General features: G+C 53.8%; 2 protein-coding genes across 4 annotated transcripts; one reads left to right on the forward strand and one right to left on the reverse strand.

Moving 5' to 3' along the window:
* Positions 1-2,792: 2,792 nt before the first annotated feature.
* On the forward strand, positions 2,793-14,781 carry TMEM140 (transmembrane protein 140). 2 transcript variants are annotated; one of them, XM_039243283.1, is made up of 2 exons: positions 2,793-2,925; positions 13,219-14,781. In XM_039243283.1, the coding sequence occupies exon 2, from the start codon at positions 13,256-13,258 to the stop codon at positions 13,808-13,810; it is 555 nt and encodes a 184-aa protein (XP_039099214.1). In that variant the 5' UTR covers positions 2,793-2,925; positions 13,219-13,255; the 3' UTR covers positions 13,811-14,781. The 2 variants fall into 2 exon arrangements, with proteins under 2 accessions (XP_039099214.1, XP_039099222.1); XM_039243291.1 differs by lacking the exon at positions 2,793-2,925 and adding an exon at positions 10,816-12,869.
* Positions 14,656-18,567, reverse strand: CYREN (cell cycle regulator of NHEJ). 2 transcript variants are annotated; one of them, XM_039243304.1, is made up of 5 exons: positions 18,377-18,567; positions 18,183-18,259; positions 17,373-17,650; positions 16,517-16,592; positions 14,656-15,627 (listed from the first exon to the last, which is right to left on the reverse strand). In XM_039243304.1, the coding sequence occupies exons 3-5, from the start codon at positions 17,510-17,512 to the stop codon at positions 15,364-15,366; spliced, it is 480 nt and encodes a 159-aa protein (XP_039099235.1). In that variant the 5' UTR covers positions 17,513-17,650; positions 18,183-18,259; positions 18,377-18,567; the 3' UTR covers positions 14,656-15,363. The 2 variants fall into 2 exon arrangements, with proteins under 2 accessions (XP_039099235.1, XP_039099245.1); XM_039243314.1 differs by lacking the exons at positions 17,373-17,650; positions 18,183-18,259; positions 18,377-18,567 and adding an exon at positions 17,036-17,236.
* Between the last annotated feature and the right edge of the window lie 1,534 nt (positions 18,568-20,101).

The following is a 20,101-nucleotide window of genomic DNA, read 5'->3' on the forward strand; positions in this document are numbered from 1 at the left end:
TGAAGTCAGACGCTTAACCTTAACCGACTGAGCCACCCAGGCGCCCCTGGGCACATTTAATTTTGTTCCTTCTCAAAATCCCACAAAAATCGTTTGTGTCTTTTTCCCCATCATTTTGTTTTTTTTTTTTTTTTAATGTTTTTAATGAGACAGAGAGAGAGCATGAACAGGGGAGGGTCAGAGAGAGAGGGAAGTACAGAGTCCCAAGCAGGCTCCAGGCTCTCAGCTGTCAGCACAGAGCCCGACGCGGGGCTCAAACCCACGAATCGTGAGATCATGACCTGAGCCGAAGTCGGACACTTAACTGACTGAGCCACCCAGGCGCCCCATCATCATTTTTGTTTAAGACAAGGCTGCAAGATTGCAAAGAGGAAAGGAGATGATGTGGGAAGCTGTAAAACAGAACAGCTTTACACTCTCAAAAATAACAGGAAGGCCAGATGGGATGGAAGAAAGCTTTCAAGATTATAAAGGCAAATAATTTTCACCTAAAACTCTGTACTCCATCGACCTTTGATTGATCAAGTGTAAGGGTAGGATAAAGACTAAATTGATAAAAGCCTTTGATACTGGCAACAGGAGCACAGGACAGAGGCAGAGGGGATCCTGAGATGGTGGGGAGGGCCCTTCCAGGGGGACAGCTGGACGTCAGGTTCAAGGGTACTGGGGGAGCCTTTCTCGGGAAGAGGTCAAGCACCACTCATACACATTTCTTGAAAAAAGACTGAAGTTTTGAGGGTTGCACTGGTGTTAAGTACATAGAAATCCAAGCAGACAGAATTAAGGCAATTATCATCTCCAGGGAAGACTAACAACTAGGCAGGGAAGGGGGGAAAAATCAGTTTTCCACACGACTCCACTACTGTGTGTGACATTTACATAGTTACGATATTGCAGATGCTGGATATGGATTTAAGCAAACTCTGAATATAACCAGCTTGGAAGGAGGAGGAAGAGAAGACTGCTGCTTGTGCACACAGAACCAAGGAGAAGAAAGCTAAACCTTCATCTTTCTCAGCTGAGTGTGAGCAGGTGACGCCTGAAACTGAAAAACCAGAAAGTACAGAGACAAGCAGGTTATTTTGAGAGCTGGGTAAATACCTGAAGAATCTGCTTACCCAGGTGAAAGCGCTTGGCTCTGGAGAGGGGAGAATGTGGTTGCTGCTTTTCACAATGAACTTTGAAGAACTGTTCGGCCCTCTTAAAACTATGTGCATTGTAACTTCTACTAAATGTATAAATGTAGGTTTCTCCCTGTTCTAGTACATCACTTTACTCACCGGTGTTTAATTTTCAGAGTAACTATTTTGTATTCAGTACCAAAAGGTTCATTATTTTCTCTGCCTTGAAGGCATTACCTAGAAGGTTATACTCCATATTTAGAAATCCTGTTTTTAAAATTTTTTTTAATGTTTTTATTTCTGAGAGAGAGAGACAGTGTGAACAGGGGAGGGTCAGAGAGAGAGGAAGATACAGAATCTGAAACAGGCTCCAGGCTCTGAGCTGTCAGCAGAGTCCGATGCGGGGCTCAAACCCACGAACTGTGAGATCATGACCTGAGCCGAAGTCGGAGGTTCAACCGACTGAGCCACCCAGGCGCCCCTAGAAATCCTGCTTTTAATAGGAACATCTGCGGGGGCGTCTGGGCGATCGGTTCCACAGCTGACTCTGATTTCAGTTCACGTCATCTCACACTTTGTGAGATCAAGCCCCGTGTTGGGGCTGTCAGCCAGCTTGGGGTTCTCTCTCGGCCCCTCCCCTGCTCGCACTCTTGCAATCTCTCTCTCAAGTAAACATTTGCAAAAAAAAAAAAAAAAAAATTAGTAACAGCTGCCCTCATTATGTGCTCACTTACACACTGTCTCTCCCGTTCCAACAACAGCCATGCAAAGTCGGGCCGCTTCCATTTCACAGGTGAGAATCTCCTGCTCAGCTTGGCTCAATAGTTTGCTCATCTGTAGTTGGGAGCCTTGACCCCAAAGTCTCTCTTCTTCCTTTCCATCACACCTCGTCTTTCTAGGGTTTGAGTTTAATAGAACTACGAAGGGGGGAAATGTGGGAGTTCAAAGAACTCCCTGGAAGGGGGGGGAAGGAAGCCCGAAGAAACCCCGCGAAGCTCTGCAACATTACTAGGGCAGCTTCTACGGACTTCACCAGCCTGACTCCCACACTGGAATTCCCAGCTGGTCATGTGGGCAAAGGAAGCAATTTTTAAACTCTGGCCTGGAGCCCCTGTGATTACAAAATAAAAGCTTGTTCCGCTCTTATTTTGAAGGAAGAGAGGTCCCCGCTGCTCCAGCACCGGCCCAAACACCCCTAGTGAGGTTTCGTGTCCAGAAAAGCCCAGTCATCCCACAAAGCCTGAAAATTCCTGAAAAGGAGGGGACACGGGGCATACGTGCTTCCCCAGGGGGTGACCCTGGTCCGGGATCTTGGACCAGATGATCTTAATGGTCCCTTCTGAATAAAATTCTAGGTGGTGTTTACTGGGAGTCTCAATCCCTGGGAGCTCTGAGAGCATCCCGGGCCGTTGCCTTCGTGGACGTGTCGTGTGGCACCGTCGGGACCCTTACCTGGCTCTCTGTCAAGCGGCCGGGCGGCCCAGGCGTGGGTAAAGTCCGCGACCTGGTGAACCTGATGAACAACAGCGTTGTTTACGTTCCTTTTTTCTGAAAAGTCACGAGCCACCGGCAAGTGAGGAAATGAAAGTGAAATCAGCTGATGTGACAGCAGTCCGCAGCAGTGTCCCGGCCCTCGGCGAGCTGTTTACTCGGGCAGGGGGGGAAGGCCGGGACGGCGTGTGCCCGCCCTGCAGGCTCCACGGCCTCCTCGCGGCCTGACGGCAGGAAGCCGGCGAGAAAGGACAATCGGCCACACCTGACTCCCGGCCCGGCCTTTTCACCAGTGTGTCTGCGAGTCCTGCTCGTAAGTACCTGCCCTGCACGGGGCTGGGCTGGCCTCTCTCCGGGTGCAGCTGTGCTCGGGCAGCTCACACTAGCGGGGCCGTGACCGCCCGTCAGGGTCTGCACCCCCCGCGCCCCCACGGCAGTGGCCTAGCCCGGCCGCTCTGCCCTCCTTCCCTCGCCTCCCGCCAGCATCATCCTGGGGGGCTCCGGTCCCCTAAGTGGCGGGGGGAATGCCAGTGTGCCCCGTTAGAAGCCCCCAGGGGTAACTTGGCGGCAGGGTGTTGCACGCAGTCCGTGCAAATAGGTGTTTATGGCCCGAGAGGTGGCCCATCCGAATATCGAATATCGCAGCCAGAAAAGAGCAGATTGCAGACTCGAGGTGACTAAACTATTACTCGAAGTGACAGAAACCCTCTGAAGCCTTCAAGTACACACCGCGAGGGGAGATTAGCAGAGAGACCTGTGTTCTTGACTCAGCATTTAACAGGGTCGAAGACATTCACAGCCTCTTGTTCTTAGACTACAGTGCTTCTCTCACCCTCAAGTGCTGCTCTTAAAATAGTTTCTTTAAGGGGCACTTGGGCGGCTCAGTGGGTTAAGCGTCCGACTTCGGCTCAGGTCTTGATCTCACAGTTCGTGGGTTCGAGCCCTGCGTCGGGCTGTGCTGACAGCCAGCTCAGAGCCTGGAGCCTGTTTCAGATTCTGTGTTTCCCTCTCTCTCTGACCCTCCCCTACTCATGCTTTTTCTCTCTCTCAGAAATAAAACATTAAAAAAAAAAGTCTCTTTAATAGAGACTGTTTCCCTAATAACTTTCATTATACCTCTTCATTATACATTTGCAAAGTCAAAGGCTCCTTTGGGAAGGAAAACATACATCATGTGATTCCTTCTTTCCTTCTAAACTCGTGACAACTGAGGCGCATTTTTCAGTATCTTCTTCCCACACTCTGTCTCTCTCCAAGCCCCAAGACCTGAGAATCCGCTCATAAGACCATCTCTTTGGATTCTGCCCATAATCCCCCTTCTCAGTGTTCATGACAGAGGACGCCTGCCTCATCTTACCTAATCATGGAGCTCATGTGTGTTTGCCTTCTGCACTTCACGTTTACACAAATGCAACACATAATTCTGGAAGTATCTTTCATGCGAAAGGAGAACGATCATGCACAATGCCACCACCCGGAGACAGACGCAGCAACGTTTTAGAATGTTCCCTAAGTCTCTTTCGTGCAGTCATACTCTAGTGGTATGATTTTAGCCTGGCTTCTCTAACGCCTGCGGAGTCTCACCGCCTTGACCCGTCACACTTGAATCCCAATGTGGGCATTCAGGTTGCTCCCGTTCTTTGCCAAATGCTGTGGTGAACATTCCTGTATATAAACTACTGACTGCAGCTCTCATTGCTGCTTTCATATAAACTCCTAAGTGGAATTGCCCGGCCAAAAAAGAGGACAAGTTTTAGGGGCTTTGCATGCATATTGCCAAATCGCCTTCCAGAAAGTGTGCGCCAATGTTTACCTGTCACGCAGGCCACCGTCCCCATCCCCGTGTGAGAAGGCCAGCCTTGCCGTGAGCTTGGTGCCATCCAGCGTTCTTATCTGCAGCTTTGATACGGACGGAAACTCACAGGTTATTTGACTCGGTTTATCTTTGTTTGCGCTACAAAGGCATAGACCTTTTCTTCCATGTTAGTCAATGAGATACAGTGGTTTATATAATAAGAATATATATATTTGTACTCTGTTGTCCTTCCTGGCACAGAGCTCTTAAAACGAATTTCCTAAGTGAGAACAGAGATAAAGGTGTCTTCTTTAATCATAACAAGCTCCTTTCAGCCACGTCTGGGTTTATGCTAATGAGCTGACTTTTTGGAAAGTCCCTGTAGATGGGGTTTGGTTGTTGGAGAAACAGCCTTGTGATTCAAGGGTCAGAATTTTAGCCCCGCCCCATCACCCCATCACCCCCAACCCCCCAATCTGCAGGGAGGCGAGATTGGCCGGAGACTGAATCACCAACACCCAGTGATTCATTTCATCAGTCGGGCCCAGGTGACTAAGCCTCGGTCAGAAGGGCGGAAGGGGGAAGGGGAGACGGCTTGTGGGACTGAACCCTTAGCCCCGGGATCTGACACTCTCTTCATGTAGATAATGTTAGAATTGAATTAAATACTAGGACACCAGCTGGGGTCACGGAGAACTGCTTGGTGGAGGAAAACTCCCACCCACTTGGGAGAAAGCAGAATAGCTGCACTCACCTTCTCGGCAGACCTGCTTTCCTGAAATCTCTTGATGTTCTTGGTCCATTTTGATGGAGGGTTCATGTTTTTCTTACTCGTCTGTGTGAATAGTTGGTATATTGGCAACATTAATCATTTCATATTAGCTGCAGATACTTTCCACACTCGTTGGCTTTTGATTTTATTATTTTCTTTTTGCTATATAGACATGTGTCTTTCTAAATCATTATATCTGTACAATTTCTTTTTGTAATTTCAATTTGCTTTTAAGCTCAAAGTATTCCTTTTCATTCGTAATCAAATCTTTACTTGTGTTTCGATCTTTTTTTTTCTGTTCATGGCATTTCACTCTCGGATCCAGATGAGGTTTATTTTGGAACATGGGGTGACCTGAGGGCTTACGCTAGTTTTGTTTTCGTGGAGCTATCGACTGCTTCTGCACCCGTTCGTGAGAAACCTTCCCATGAACTGTAACACTTTTTTCACGTATTAACTCTATCTGTGTGGCTTTTCTGAGATACTCCACTCTTGAGGTGCCCATCCCGGGAGACCTGGGGCCGGGGGGGGGGGGTCCCATTCTTGGGGGAGGGCCAATTTCACCCCAGCTATTTCTAGAAATCTACCTGGGAGCTGGCTACTGAGACTACTTCAGTGAGCCTAGCCTGCCAGAGGCCGCAAAGCAGTCCACCTGAAAGCGATTTAACTCGTGTAACAGGCATCTGCAAAGGTCATCTTCCCCACGTGGACCAAATGTCTCCTTAGCAACTGAGCTCTTCAGAGGGAACCCCGGGCTCACACCCCCTCAGTGTTCTCAGCCCTGTCAAATGACCAAACAGAAACAATTTAGTGACAAGTTTACCCTTATTTGAGGGAAAACAAGCCGTGGATTGAGGGAGCGCTCTGGCAGGATTTGGGGCAAGAGGGAGTTGGGTAGAGAAGCAACAGTGTGCGAACAAATGGGCACGGCTGGCTAGGAGGCTGGGGTCTCCTTAGAAGGCGGGCAGGTCCTATTTTCTAGGGTTTTCAGGGTGTGTTGGGTTTCCCTGACAGGTGTTTCACGTGACTTGGGCTTAGAACCGTGGCATGGGCTCAGCCACCAGGGCCACCACCATTTTGTGGCCCTGTATATGAATTCACTTTGTCAGCCCAAACCTGGACTTCAGCAGACTTTGGGAGGAGAGGCGCCTTCTGTCAGCTGGGCTGGGCAGCAGGAGGGCAGTGGGGTGCCGACAGAGAGGTCACCGGGCAGAGCAGACGGCAGTGGGAACGGGGGCCTCTGCTCCCTCCTCAGGCAGCCAACCGGCAGGCAGAGGCCACAGCTGACGCCAGCAGGGTGACGAGGCAAAGACTGGCTTTCTGAGGTTCCCAAATACCGGCCTTGAAAGCGGGAGGGGGAGGGCCCTAGCATCTGGCACTCAGTTTGGCGGTGATCTGCTTCCTTTGAGTTTGCAGGTGTTTTGAAGGCCTTTTGTAAGTATTACATACTAATCAGGGAAGAACCCGATTTCTCAAAAGACCTCTTGCAAAACCTAAGGTCCAAGTCTTCATGACTATTATTCTCCTCCTCTCTCAACTGTTGGCTGCAAACTACAGTCAAGTAGGACTCCGCGCTTCCCGCGGGCCCAGCCGGCGGACCGGGTGTGAGGTGACCCCTGGCCTTTGCTCATCTGTCCCAGCTCCCAGGTCTGCCTGTGCGCTCAGCCTGCCGTCTGGGCACCTAGCTCCGTGTGTCTGGGGGAAGAGGGACAGAGTTAATGGAACACTTGAGTAGAGTGATAAAATCCACACCTCTCACCCTGGCCTACAGGCCCTCAGGGACTGGGTCCACTCTCCTGTCCGGCCTCATCCCGGCCCCTCTCCTCAGTCATGGGGCTGGAGCCACCCTGACTCCGGAAATCTGTTCCTCTCCCAACCCAGTGTTCATAACAACCACACTGTCCTCCTGGAAGGCTCTTCTCCCGGCCCCACTCAGGGTGGCTCTTTCCCATCCCTCGGGCCTCAAATCAAATGTCTCCTCCGCACCCAGACCTTCCCGGACCCACTAATCCAGACTCCTGGCTTCCTCCCACCACCTTCTCTCCTTTATTTCATCCTGTTGATTTCCTTCTCAAATCTTTTCAAAACTTAGACTTGTCTTATGAAAAGTATACCACTGGTGTCGGTCTCCCCAACTAGAAGGCAAGCTCAATGAAGCCGGGTCCGTGGTTTGCCCTGAGAGCTACTGATCCCACAGGGCCTATGTCTCAGGGAACCATCCAAAAAGTGCCATTCATGGAGTCACAAGACGACACCCTGGCCTCCTCAGTAGGCGGGGCTGTGAATGTCTATCCAGATAGCAGGAGAGGGCAGGACAGAAGAACCGAGAGCGACAGCCGAAGGTTGGCCTACATTCTAGTACTACTTACCTTCAAACTCTGCCTTGGGTCCTGTGAGCCTTAATCTTAGCTTCCCATAAACTCGCTGTGGAGTCCCGCCACCAAAAACCAGGTGAGAAGGGGCGCCTTGGGTGGCTTGCTCGGTTAAGCGTCCAATTTCAGCTCAGGTCATGATCTCACGACTCATGAGTTTGAGCCTCACCTGGGGCTCTGTGTTGACAGCTCAGAGCCTGGAGCCTGCTTCCGATTGTGTGTGTGTCTCTCTCTCTGCCCCTCCCCTGCTTGCTCTTTCTTTCTCTTTCTCCCTCTCTGTCTCCCCTACTCTCTCTCAGAAATAAAATTAAAAAAAAAAACAACTTTTTAAACATTAAAAAAAAGTGAGGATGGGTCCAAGGTGCAGGCATGTTCTTGTGGTGAAGGATTTTTTTCTCCCTCTAGAGACTTATTTTTTGACCCTGTCCCCAGCTGCATCATCCGCTCGCAAAGGCTAACAGGCAACAACACAAATAAACAAAGAGTTAGCTACCATCCACGGAGCCGCTGAATCAGCCCACGTCAGCCGCTCAGCGCTCAAGGAGGTCTTGAGATGGACGATTGTGACCCTGGGTGGTGGTCCCGTGTGCGGTCATGTTTTTGCTGGTGAAGCTGCTTTCCATTTCCAGGGCAGAATTAAGCAACTCAAAATGTCACACATTGCCTAAAAGGCCGACGTCGGGCCTGGCCTGCCACAGAGCGCGGCGTGACCCCGGGAGGGGGGGGCTGCCTCCGCCTCGGCACCTTTGGGAAGTACCACCGTGGCCCAGTTTTGAAAAGTGAGAACCTGCCAAAGGAAACATGACACATTTCCCTTTCTTCTTCCCTTTTTGTGTCGGTCGGAGGCGCACCCACACCGCGAGCGCGCCGGCCGTGCGTGTGGTCAGCCGAGGGGTTCCAGGCAGGGCTGACCACTCTCTACTCCGGGCTCTCCACTCCGTCAGCACTGGAACAACGCAGAGGTTCCGGTCTGGCTCCTGGAGGGGGACCCTGAAGGGGACGCTCTTCGTGGGCACTCCGGTCCCCTCCACAGGGCTCACTCTAAGAGTTTGCTGAACACTCAATGAGCGAGGTAGAATTTCCGGGGGGGGGGGTGGAGGAGCGGTCACCTGGCACAAGATGGTGTGCCCTACGAGGCCACCCCGGGGCATCGTGACAAGCGTACAGGGGGGAGTCAGGGGAATGGTGAGAGACTGAGCCCCGGCTATGGAGAAAGTCTGGTTACTGGATATCATGAGACATGGAGGCAGGAAGAACAGATTGGGGGAAAAAAAAAGAAAAAAACCAGAACGAGGGTGGGGGTTTGGGGGGTTGTTTTTCCAGAAGACAAAGCAGAGAAGGAAGTTTTGTGGGGATCTCAATCACTGGGATAAGATGACAGTGTAAAATGCAAAGCCATGAGTAGAGCAGTGACAAACAGAAGTTATAAATAAGCACACGGCCCGTATCTGTACGCAAGGGAGCGACAGGACGATCACGCGGATGGACATTCTAGCAGGTCACAGAAAGGTGCCAAGTTTAGTCAGGAGAAGGAGACCAGAGCCACGATCTCCCTGTGGGAGAGGGAATGAAGGTACTAGGACAGTTCGTGGACGTCCTTTTGAGTCTGTGACTCAGGAGAGCAAGTGGCACTTCAGGCGTCTTGAGAAACAAGTGCCATTGGCAAGGGACGGCGATTCACGAACGTCGCCACAGCGTCGTTTCTAGTCTAAGTAACGTCGTAAAGCGTGAAAACACTGTTCAGGAATCACTTCTCGTGACACAGGGAAATGCTCACGCCATAACGATGGTGACAAAGCAATGCAAACACACGTGTTCGCGGGAGCCCGACTGTGTAAAACAACATTACGAAGGAAATGCATTGTTAAGAGTGGTTGTTTCTACAGCCCGAAGGTATAGATGATTCTTAGTCATTCACATATTTTTCTAGTTTTCTACAATCATCATGTATTGCTTTCTTATAAACAGGAAAAAGCTCAGCTAAAAATGGCAGCAGTGACATAGCAGTCTCCTGGTTTACCCCCCGAAGGGGCAACGCTGGTCATGAAAGAATTTTTTTGAATGTTTTACTTATTTCTGAAAGAGTTAGAGAAACAGAGTGAGCAGGGGAGGGGCAGAGAGAGACGGAGACACAGAATCCAAAGACAGCCTCCAGAATCCGAAGACAGGCTCCAGGCTCTGAGCTGCCAGTACAGAGCCCGACCCGGGGCTTGAACCCACAAACCCTGAGATCATGACCTGAGCCAAAGTGGGCCGCTCAACCGACTGAGCCACCCAAGTGCCCCTCATGAGAGAGAATTAAAATGTGATTATGAGGATTGTTAAAAGCCAAAAAAGCCAGGGTGGGCTGTTAGGACAGCAGAGAAGAGAGCCGCAGGGGTTTCGAACCCAACACCTGGAGGCTTTCCCTACGAAATGTTTAGACAAAGGAGCTGCAACCAGCCTCCAGACTCTCAGTCCTTGAGGTCCCGAAGTCTGTCCAGATGTCTGACCCGACACAGGTAGCAGCCAGCGCAGAGCCGTGCTGAGTGTGTCTGACACACAAAACATGGCCCCTGGCCTCAGGACGCACTGCTGGCTTGTTAGGATGTGTACAGAAGAGGGACCCGGGCAATAATGGAGGGGTACCCCAGGGCGTGGCCTGGCTTTTAAATTTTTTTTCTTTCTTTCCTTCCGTCTGTCTGTCTTTCATTCTTTCTCTCTCTTTATCCCCCTCTCTTCCTTCTTTTCCTTCCTTTCTTCCTTTCTTCTTTCTAAAAAAAAAAATTTCCTTCTGCCTATCAGGCACATTCAGGGGATAAAATGGAGGGCAAGGTGGATAAAGGGGGCAGGGGGCATAAGATTTAGAGGCAGAGAGCCGGGCAGGGTCTCAGGAGTTGGGGGGAGGCTGAGAGAGGGCAGATGGGATTGGGGGTGGCCTGAGCACTGCCAGAGTGGAGGGCACTGGGGAACAGGAGCCCCACCCCCACCCCGACCCCCCGGAGAATTAACTGCAAGTACAAGTTCAACAAGTTCAAAGTTGCCCTGAGCTCCGTGCTCTCCAGGCGGAGGAGCTGAACTCTATGCCTATAAAGAGGAGGGAGAAGAAGGTGAGCCAGGGGCGACCACCTTCTCCACACTTGTGCTCCTGGGCTTCCCAGGCCCGGTTTTATTTTGATTCACGCTCTACTGAAAGCCTCCCAAAGGGCAGCTTAGAGAAAGGGAGGAAGTCGAAAACAAAGGCTGGGGGGGGGGGGGCGGTGCCTGGGAGCCTGGGCCAGCGGTGGTGGCTGATACGATCTCCTTCTCTGGGGTCTGCCACGCCTTTTGAACCAACCCGGCCCTGTCTTCAAGTGAAAAATGCTTAAAAATAGTGATTTTTTTTTTTTTTGAAATCAAGAAGAGGGAGCAGCCATGTAAAGCCACCCCCACTCCCAACCAAGGAGGCAAGCCAAAGCTCCTTTGCTACAGCGCATGCGCACAAATCAGAATTCAAGCCCTGGAAATCCATCCTACACCCTGAAATACCTCAACCCATTAAAAACGTAGACCCAGGTTTTTACAAGCAGTTGTGAGATATGAAAACCGTACAGAACACCTTCCTGCTGGGGATCCGCACCGCGGGGCTGGACGGGCTAAGGCTTCCCGCTCTGCTCAGCTCACAACACATGGACTAAAGACACCTTTCCATACCTGATAAACCTTGCTGTCGCAAAGGGGGTAGGGGGAGGGCCTGGGGCCTCCTTGAGGCCCTTCTGTCACCTCAGCGCCTCACTGCCGAGGTCCCCTGTAGGAGAAGCCAGTGGCGGAAGCCCAAGCCCATGGTGGGTGGTGGCAATGTGAGTTCAAAACCTCATTGGCGGTACAGGTGTGTTTCTCTTCTGACAGACGCCGGCCTCACCCCTAGGCGGTGTCCCAGCTCTCGATCAAAGGAGTTGCTGATAAATCTTTATTCTCCTTGTTTGCACTCACTCAGGTCCTCTGAGGGGAGTCCCCTGCTCTAGAGTGAATGACTGTGTCCTTCACAATTCGTATGTTGAAACCTGACCTCCAAAGTGATATTAGGAGGTGAGGCCTTTGGGAGGTGATGGGGTTGAGAGCAGAGCCCTCATGAATGAATCAGCGCCCTTGTTAAAGAGTTCCCAGAAAAAAATAACAATGCCCCAGAGACGGCCCCCCACCTTGTCCCGTCCATCATGTGAGGACACAGGGGAAGGGTGTCCCTCTATGAACCAGGAAGTGGGTGCACCAGACACCAAATCAGCCAGTCCTTCGATCTTGGACTTCTCAGCCCCCAGAGCTGTGGGAAATAAGTGTCTGTCATTTATAAGCCGCCCAGTCTGTGGTATTTGGTGCAGCGCCCTCTCCCTCAGCCGGTCCCATCTCCTGTTCCCTCGTGCGTGTTCTCCCTCTGGGCACTTTCTGTTCTTGCAGAACAGGGATGGGATGTGGTCGGACCCCCGAGCCTCTCTCCCGGGGCCACGGCTCGCTTCACCTCAGGACACCACCCGGCAGCCCAGGCTGGGTGCACCAACAGCCAGACACATACACACTCTCTCTGTGTCCCCCAGCCACTCTGTATGTGTCTCGGAAGGCTGGTGGCACTGAGCTCCTAACCACTTTGGGATGTAAATGGCTATTTTATTCCGTAGTGGAAAACTTACTAATATAAAGTTACCATAGGCAGACTACTGTGGTAGAGACCAGTCTGGAAAAGTTCTTCGGATTAAAAATGGGAAAGACTGTTCAAATGTGATGAGGACGATGCATGCTGTATTACGGGGACTACAACTCAGTTTTCTGCAGGTCAATTTGGCAATATGCAAGGAGATCACTAAAAAGTATTTCTACCTTTGGCTCCATGATCGCACGTTAGATATCTAGCCAGAGGAAAAATCAGATTCCAAACGAGAATCATACAAGCATCTTCTTTAACTGTCACAATAGTAAAAATGGAAACAATCTGTCCAGTGGTGCGATGGATAAATCTATGGCACGAACTATTACACGGCCATTAAGCATGTTTTTGAAGACTATTTAACAGCTTGAAAAACGTTCAGAATATCCCATGAGAAAATCATTGTGGTCAATAGTGTGATTTTTTAAAAACACATCACCATGTAGGAAAGAAATGCTGGTAGGAGATTAACAGTAACATGCGCGGTGGGAGGTTATTTTTTATAGTTTTTTTCTTTTAAATATTATTTTCCAAGATTTCTATGATTCCTGTTCTCAGGGGAAAAAAAACATAGACACTTAAAAAGTGGTGAGTGCTCCTGTGTGACTTCGTGAGTAGTGGCCTCGGTCTTTACCAAGTAGTGATTCCCGGAGCAGGGCAGGTAAGCTCACAGAGAAGTCTAGCAGACCTCACCCCCAGCTTGTGTTAGATCAGGCTACAGGGCTTCTAGAACACTCCAGTGCCCTGCCCCAACCTAGAAGTTCTGACGTGCCTGGCCTTCTGACAGTTCTTACAGCCACCCCCCACCCCCACCCCGTCCCCGGGGCGTGCTGCTGACTGACAGAGGCGGCTGGCAATGACTTTCCAAGTGCGTCTGGCCCGTGGGCTCCCTCAGACTTCTCTCGTTCCACTGGTTGCCACGGGTGTCTGTGGAATTCCCCCCGGGAGGACATGAGCTTGTGAGGAAACCGGGAGGGGGGCTGGACATTGACTGGTGTGACTTCCCTCAGGTGCCCGGGAAGGCGGCCCCGCAAAGGGCAGGAGACGATGACCGTCCCAAGGCCAAGGTGGGGCAAGCAGCTGCTGTTCCTGGGCATCATGCTAGCCACGGTGCTGGTCATCTCCCTGCTGTTCTACGCGCTCCTCTGGAAGGCCGGCAACCTCACGGACTCGCCCGACCTGAGGATCGGCTTCTACAACTTCTGCCTGTGGAACGAGGGCACCGGCTCCCTCCAGTGCCACCAGTTCCCGGAGCTGGAGGCCCTGGGGGTGCCGCGGGTCGGCCTGGCGCTGGCCAGGCTTGGTGTGTACGGGGCACTGGTCTTCGCTCTCTTTGTCCCCCTGCCCCTCTTCCTGGCCTGGTGCAACAGTAACGAGGCCGAGTGGCAGCTGGCGGTGGGCTTCCTGGCGATGTCGTCCACGCTGCTGGCCAGCGGCCTGGGCCTCTTCCTCACCTACACGTGGAAGTGGATCAGGCTGTCCCTCCTGACGCCCGGCTTTCTGGCTCTGGGCACCGCCCAGGCCTTACTCCCCCTCCTGCTCATGGCCACGTTTGTGTTCCCTCGGAGGCCAGAGGACGAGATCAAGCTTGACAGCTATTAGGTCTGTCGGGAGGCTCACACAGTTGCAAGAGTTCAGTCTGAACTCCGCTCAGAGAAGGTGCCAGCAAATTCCTGGGCTGGCATGTCTTCTCAGCCTGTTTCATAGCGAATGCCGGCCTCAAGCCCTGGCAGATGGGACCCACCGCGCAGGAGGAGGGGGTCCCCAGTGCCGAGAAGGTCAGGGGGTGGCAGCCACGGGACCTGCGGCTTCTTAGTGTGGGCTGTCCGTCCTGCGGGCCTTCCACGGCCCCCAAGGACACACCACGAAAAGCACACAGCTCACGGGGGAGAGAACTCCTGCTTTAACTGACTGATCTGAGCAAGCCGTTCCCACTTGTCCTCCGAACCAGGGGCCGATAAGGATTCCCATCACTGGGCCTGGGTTCTAGCATAATTAGCCAAATGTCGCACTAGAATGAAGGTTCATGGCAACAAAGGGAGAACATGAGAGAGAGAGAGGGAGCGCACACCTCAGTGTCCCTCGGGGCCCTGGTTAGCAAGCTCCCCGTCTCCACGGTGGGTGTGAGAGTGATGGGTGTGTGAGGTGACGAGCCCCTCTCCCGAAGGCCCACGAATCGTCCCTGAGGGACTCACTGGACAGAACACACGGGCACACAGACAAGCCTCGGTGGTTTTGAAGGTTCTCCCGAAAAGTCTCCCTGACCTGAAGCCAGACAGAGCAGGGGGGCCGGTGGGCAAATGGTTCCTAGCACGTGACCTGGGAGTCGGGAACACGATGTGCCAAATCCCCCGGCAGGAGGGGAAGGTGAAAACAGCCGAACGGGTCCGTGTACATACGGATGCTGGGGTCTTCACTTCTCAGCCCAGAATCGAAAAGGACATAAATCCAACTCACACGCCGGGAGGCTGTTTGTATTTTTCAGCACCTGTGTATTGGAAACCCTATACAGCAAATGACTGCCTCAGTCTACGCCTGTCCAAACCCACGCTGAATAGAGTCAGAAACATGGACCCCGGTGTGATCTCGTCTTTAGGGTCTCTGGGAGGGACTGAGGCAAGGCGGCCCCCTGGGGGAGGAGGGCTTCCGATCTGCACGCTGAGCCTCCAGATCCCACACAGGGCAGAGCACTGTGCGCAGGGCACCTGCCCCGGGGCTGCGGGAGGCACGGGGACTGGGTTCACAACAGGCGTCTCCCTTAGGGAGAGACCACGCGGACCGGACCGTGGGAGCTCCAGGGCCCTTAGCGGCTGTGCCTCTTTTTCTTTGAAAATTACTAAGTTGGCTCTTCGGTTCCAATCCGTTGGGCCACCATGTCCACATTTTCCCTGGACCCGGAAGGGCAATAAAACCACAGCCTCCGAGCGGAGAAGGCGCAGCGCAGAGAGATTCTGACCGAAGCTCACTTGGATTCCTCACTTCCACACACTCAGCACAGGAGCTCCCCTCGGAGGGGACTCTGCCTGCCAGGGAGGAGCGCCCGGGGAGGAGCGGGAGGAGTGGGAGAGACTGCAGGCCCCAGCGAGGAGGAGGAGGGGAAGCCGGCTTCCTTCAGCGCTCCGCTCCGAGTAGAAAGTCCTGAGAAGCCTGTCCCTTCAGCTGAAAAATATTTCCCTGACGTACTTGAGCGAGTCCTCATCGTCCTCAGGGCTTCTGCTACGGGCAGAGTCCGACCCCGCGGGCCCCTGAGAAGGGCAGAGGCCTGGAGGAAGGGCGTCTTCCCCATTGTCCCCGTCCTCGCGGCTACTACTCCCAGGAGAGCTCGGTGACGGTGACGACGCTGAGTGGGTCGGGGACAGCTCCGGTTTATCAGAGCCAGCCAGAGTCGGTGGCTCCGAGGGCTGTTCCTGTTTCCGGGCCTGACGGACAGGGGAGGTGACAGGCAGAGCAGATTATGTTATTTCCCAGTGAACATGCTGGTCTGTCCCGCTGCGATGCAGAGCGCACGCGGAAGCCACCGTGAAGCCAGCGTGTGACCGGCTCGAGCACCACCCCCAAATCAAAGCCTCTCCCCTCACAGCTCCCCACTAAGTCAAGGCCCAGTCAGGAGAGAGACAGGCAGGGGCCTGAGGAATGTCAAAGACGAAAAGAAAAATAGGAAAAGCCTATCTGGAAGGGTGGGGGTGACAGAATGGAAGGACCACGGATACAAAACTGGAGTGTGGGGCTGAGTTCTGTCACTTATCGGTTGTGTAACTGAGGGAAAGTCCCTGGGCGTTAATATCTTCATCTGTAAAATGGGGACAGTAATATCCAAAATCACTATCACCAGGTTATCTCAAGGATTAAATGAGGTAATAACATAGGAAAGCACCTGGTCAACTGGAAAGTACTACACGACACTAAGGTGGTATAGTAACTATTCGCTTCAGAAGCTAGGAGACTGGGTGGCATTTGGCTGAGGAGAAGTCACCTCACCCACCTGAGACCCTTCAGCAAACATAAGGAGTGAAAGACTTCCTGTCCCCTCCCCACACCAGCACAGAGTCCCCCAGAGTAAGCTGCTCTCTCGCCCACGACCACTCCCTCCCCAGGTGTCCAGCCCCAAACATTCCGTGACACCGCACATGGGGAGAGGCCAAGGGGAGCGTGAGAAGCGCTAAGCAAGGGACAGCTGGACAAAGTGGGATGACAGATGACAGGGCTCCCCAAGGCCGACTGAGAATGCAGGGCGTCTCTTTCACTGCCATTAACCAGGGCCCCCGTCCGGTTTCCGGTCATCAGAGCAAGAGGCACCGTGAACTTTACCTCAACCAGGGTCCCCAGAGCCACATCTACCAATTCGGCCTCGCTCATGCAGTACACAGTCCTCAGGGCAGGAGGCCTGAAAGGAAGGCATGATGCCACAGATGGGGACAGACACTCAGGTCTCACACCCCGGGGCTCCCCACCCGCAGCCACTTTCCCATCTGGCAGTAGGGACGGAAGCAAGGAACGATGGCCAGACCCTGAGAGTCACCGCCCCACACACAACGGACACGAGCAGACCAGGCCAACACGTGTGGAAACCCACCCGCATGCAGGACCGCGACCATCAGAAGGGCGGAGGGCCAGTTTGGACAAGTAAGAGAAGGGAGAGGCAGGGCGGGGAGGCCTGGGTGCCCGGTGTAGGAGAACGCAGACACGTCCCCTCCCTGGCGGCCTGAAGACTCCCCCAACTACCACCATTCAGCTAACTGGCCCCTCAGCTCATTTCATGATGACCGCTGCTCGTCCGTCAGTCCCTGAAGATCTGCCCGCAGGGAGGCCGGGACCTGGTCCACGTACCTTGACCACTTGATGGTCACAATTTTTGTTGCGAATAAAGACATTGGCACTTTGGACATCCGGCGTCTAGGAGTTTGGCTAAGGTGTGTAACCCCGAGGGGGAGCACTACCTGGGAGGGCGGATGCACCAGCGGAGGCGGCGCCCCTCTGAGGGGAGGGCCCCCTTCACCTCTGCGACTTGTGCACCTAAGAGCAGGGGACTGAAACAGCCACCCTTCCCCCGCCCCCCCGGCCAAACCGTGCTGCCAGCACCAGAAGCCTCAGCCCCAGCAACTGTGATGCCTCCAAACTCTCCCTCCTCCTGATTCCCCAGGACCCCGGCCGGAAGCTGCCCCACCTTCCCGCAGCAGCCACTGGCATTGCTGCCGGTTTCCTCCCTTTCGGGGTCTTCACGGACACCTTTTTCTTCTCAGCCACCTGGGCTGTCATCCATGTGGGAAGGACCCTCTTTTTATTCCCAGATTTGAAGGTTTCCATCTCTCTTTTCTCTCATGAAGACCAGTCAGGGCCCAGGCTTAATGACTTGCTTTTCTAATTCAGGACGGGGAAACTCCCCTCTCATCCGACTGAGAACTTTAGGTCCGTCTGTCCTGAATGGGAGTCACGCTTTAATTCCTACAAAGAACAAAGTCCAGTGAACTCTAGTAAGTTAGAATATTCCAGTCACCAGCTGAAGTGACTGCGCAGCACAGGCCAGAGGTGAAGGGCAGGCCCCAGGAGTCTAAGAAGGCCCATGACCCTTGTCCCTGCCTTCCAAGGTGCTCGCTGTCCCCAGGGTGCCCAGCCCATCCTACCCTTAAAATATCTCTCAGGATCTCTCCGTCACCTCTCCAACTCCAGCCTTCTCATTTCCTCTGCCTTGGTGTGGTTACAGAGAACTCCAAGACCATTTTGGTTCCCCTTAGGGTTTAAGTGGCCAACCCTTCCTCCCTTAATCCAAAGATACTTCTGAGTGGGCAGATTTTAGCAGCACCAGGGATCAGCCACCACAAGTGGACCCGGCTCCGGGATGGAGGCAGCCGGAAGGCCCCGGTCAGCCTCTCTCATCTAACCTGGTCTCTCTTCTCCCCACCCCCCACTTAACACGGCCACTGCCCTTCCCCCTAAAGCTCAGTCCCCACCCAGGGACTCAGGGTACAAGTCTCACCCTTTCAACTTGGCGGTCGATTCTGAAAGCAGCTCAGGGCTCCGCCTAGGGAGGCTCTTACCAGAGCAGAGGTTTGCCTAGAAAAGGGTCAACCATGAATAAGAGATCCCTCTCTGAATCATAATCACTTATGGCTCATCTAGAAGGCTATTTACAACTTAAGGGGGAAAAAGTGAGCAGGACGTCACCCTAACCTGTCCGGCCAGAGGGCAGACCTTGGCCAGTGTACCTGGCTGTCAAAATTCGGGCAGTGCCGACAGTCGCCGGTTGCCGCGACTGCGGAGCACTGCGACCCGCGGGCACACCGACGTTCATTCCACCCCCAGGCAGGTATTATCAAGCCGATTTTTACAAACGAGGAACTGACAGCAATGCGCACGAGGGTACAAAAGAAGGGAACAGCCAGCCAGAACGCGCAGCCGGGCCCTGCAGGCCAAACCCTGTGCCCGGCCGCCGCCGCCGCCGCCGCGCTGCCGGGGCTCCAAGAAGCGCGAAGCCCGCCACAGCCCGCGCCACCGGCCCGCCAGCTCGGGATGTGCCCGGCGCTCCCGAGGCACGGCCGGCCCCGCTCCGGGGCACCCTGCGCCTCCCGGGCCGCGGCCAGACGTGTGCCAACCTGAGTGGGGGGGGGGGCGAGGGCGGAGGGGAGGCACGCGGACGACCACGCGGGGAACCGCCGGAACCGCCTTCCTCGGGGCCCGCAGGCTCGCGGCTCCGGCGCGGCGGGGCCCAGTCCCCGACCACGCGCCCCTCCGGCCCGGCCTTCCTGCCTCCCGGGCCGGCGCGCGGCACTCGGCTTCCGGGGCGGGCCCGAGAGGGGGCGCCGGGCGGCCGTGGGGGCACGCGACCCCCCGCACTTGCGAGTCCGGAGGGACCCGGCCCAGCCCCGCCCCGCGCTCAACCCCTCCGCCGCGCGCGGCCTCGGCACTTCCGGCCCCCGGCGCGCCCTCTGCAGGCCGCCGGCGCAGTCGGCGTCCCCGCCCGAGCGCGACCAGCCAGCTGTCTCGGTCTCTCCTCGAGACCCAGCTCTCATCGGCCTCCTCTGAACTCTCATCTAGGCCTGCGTTTGGAGCTGCCCTGCGCCTCTCTGGACTGTCCGGTTTTAGCAAGCATCCTGCCAAGTCATTTTAGCCAGGACCCCCATCCTCCAATCCCCATCGCCCTCAAATTTGGCCGGGCTCCTCATTTTTCACTATTCCCAGGTAATGTCTGATCACCTACATTGCCTTCAGCAAGAATCCCGGTTGCTGAGTTTAGCCTAAGGTCCAGCCTCCCTCCCCCTAAGCCCCTCGCCCCCTCTACCCCTGGTGTTTCCTCTTACCAACTTTCCATCCAGTGACACCCTGCTCCTTGGCTATAAAGTCCCTTTCCCTTGTATTCGGAGTTTAGCCTGATGGCTGTCCCCTACTTCAAAACCCCACTGTCATTCCCACCCTTGAATGAGGCTGCCTTGAAGTTTTTAACAAGTGTCATGAGTAATTTTATATTTAACAATATTTTTTATAACAGTCCCCAAACATGGCTCCAATTGAGATCTGCTAGTTGGATTTTAATATTAGAGTGTCAATTCCTGGGGCCCCAAATCAGAAATTAGGGTGAGGGAGGAAGGCCTGCATTTTTTTTTAAAGCTCAGGATTCCCACTGGGACCAAGTTCAACTCTCACTACTGGGGTGTAGGCATCCCAGAAGGAGGGGTACAAGGTGAGACCTTCGGGTGCAGGAAAAGAAGTTAAAGCCTCTGTTTATATTTGTCATCTCTAAGTAGGTGTCACTAATACTTAACATTCAGGTTGGTGGCCAGGCGTTCCCTTTCCCAACAGGGCCTCCATGAAGCTTCCCAGGAGTCCTCCGTGCTCACGTCCAGCCTGATGCTGGGCACTGCAGTGAACCGTGGAATTGGCATCTAGCTTTAATTAGAA

The sequence above is a fragment of the Hyaena hyaena genome, unplaced genomic scaffold (assembly GCF_003009895.1).
Source record: "Hyaena hyaena isolate Hyena2069 unplaced genomic scaffold, ASM300989v1 scaffold_8, whole genome shotgun sequence".
Classification (NCBI taxonomy): Eukaryota; Metazoa; Chordata; class Mammalia; order Carnivora; family Hyaenidae; genus Hyaena; species Hyaena hyaena.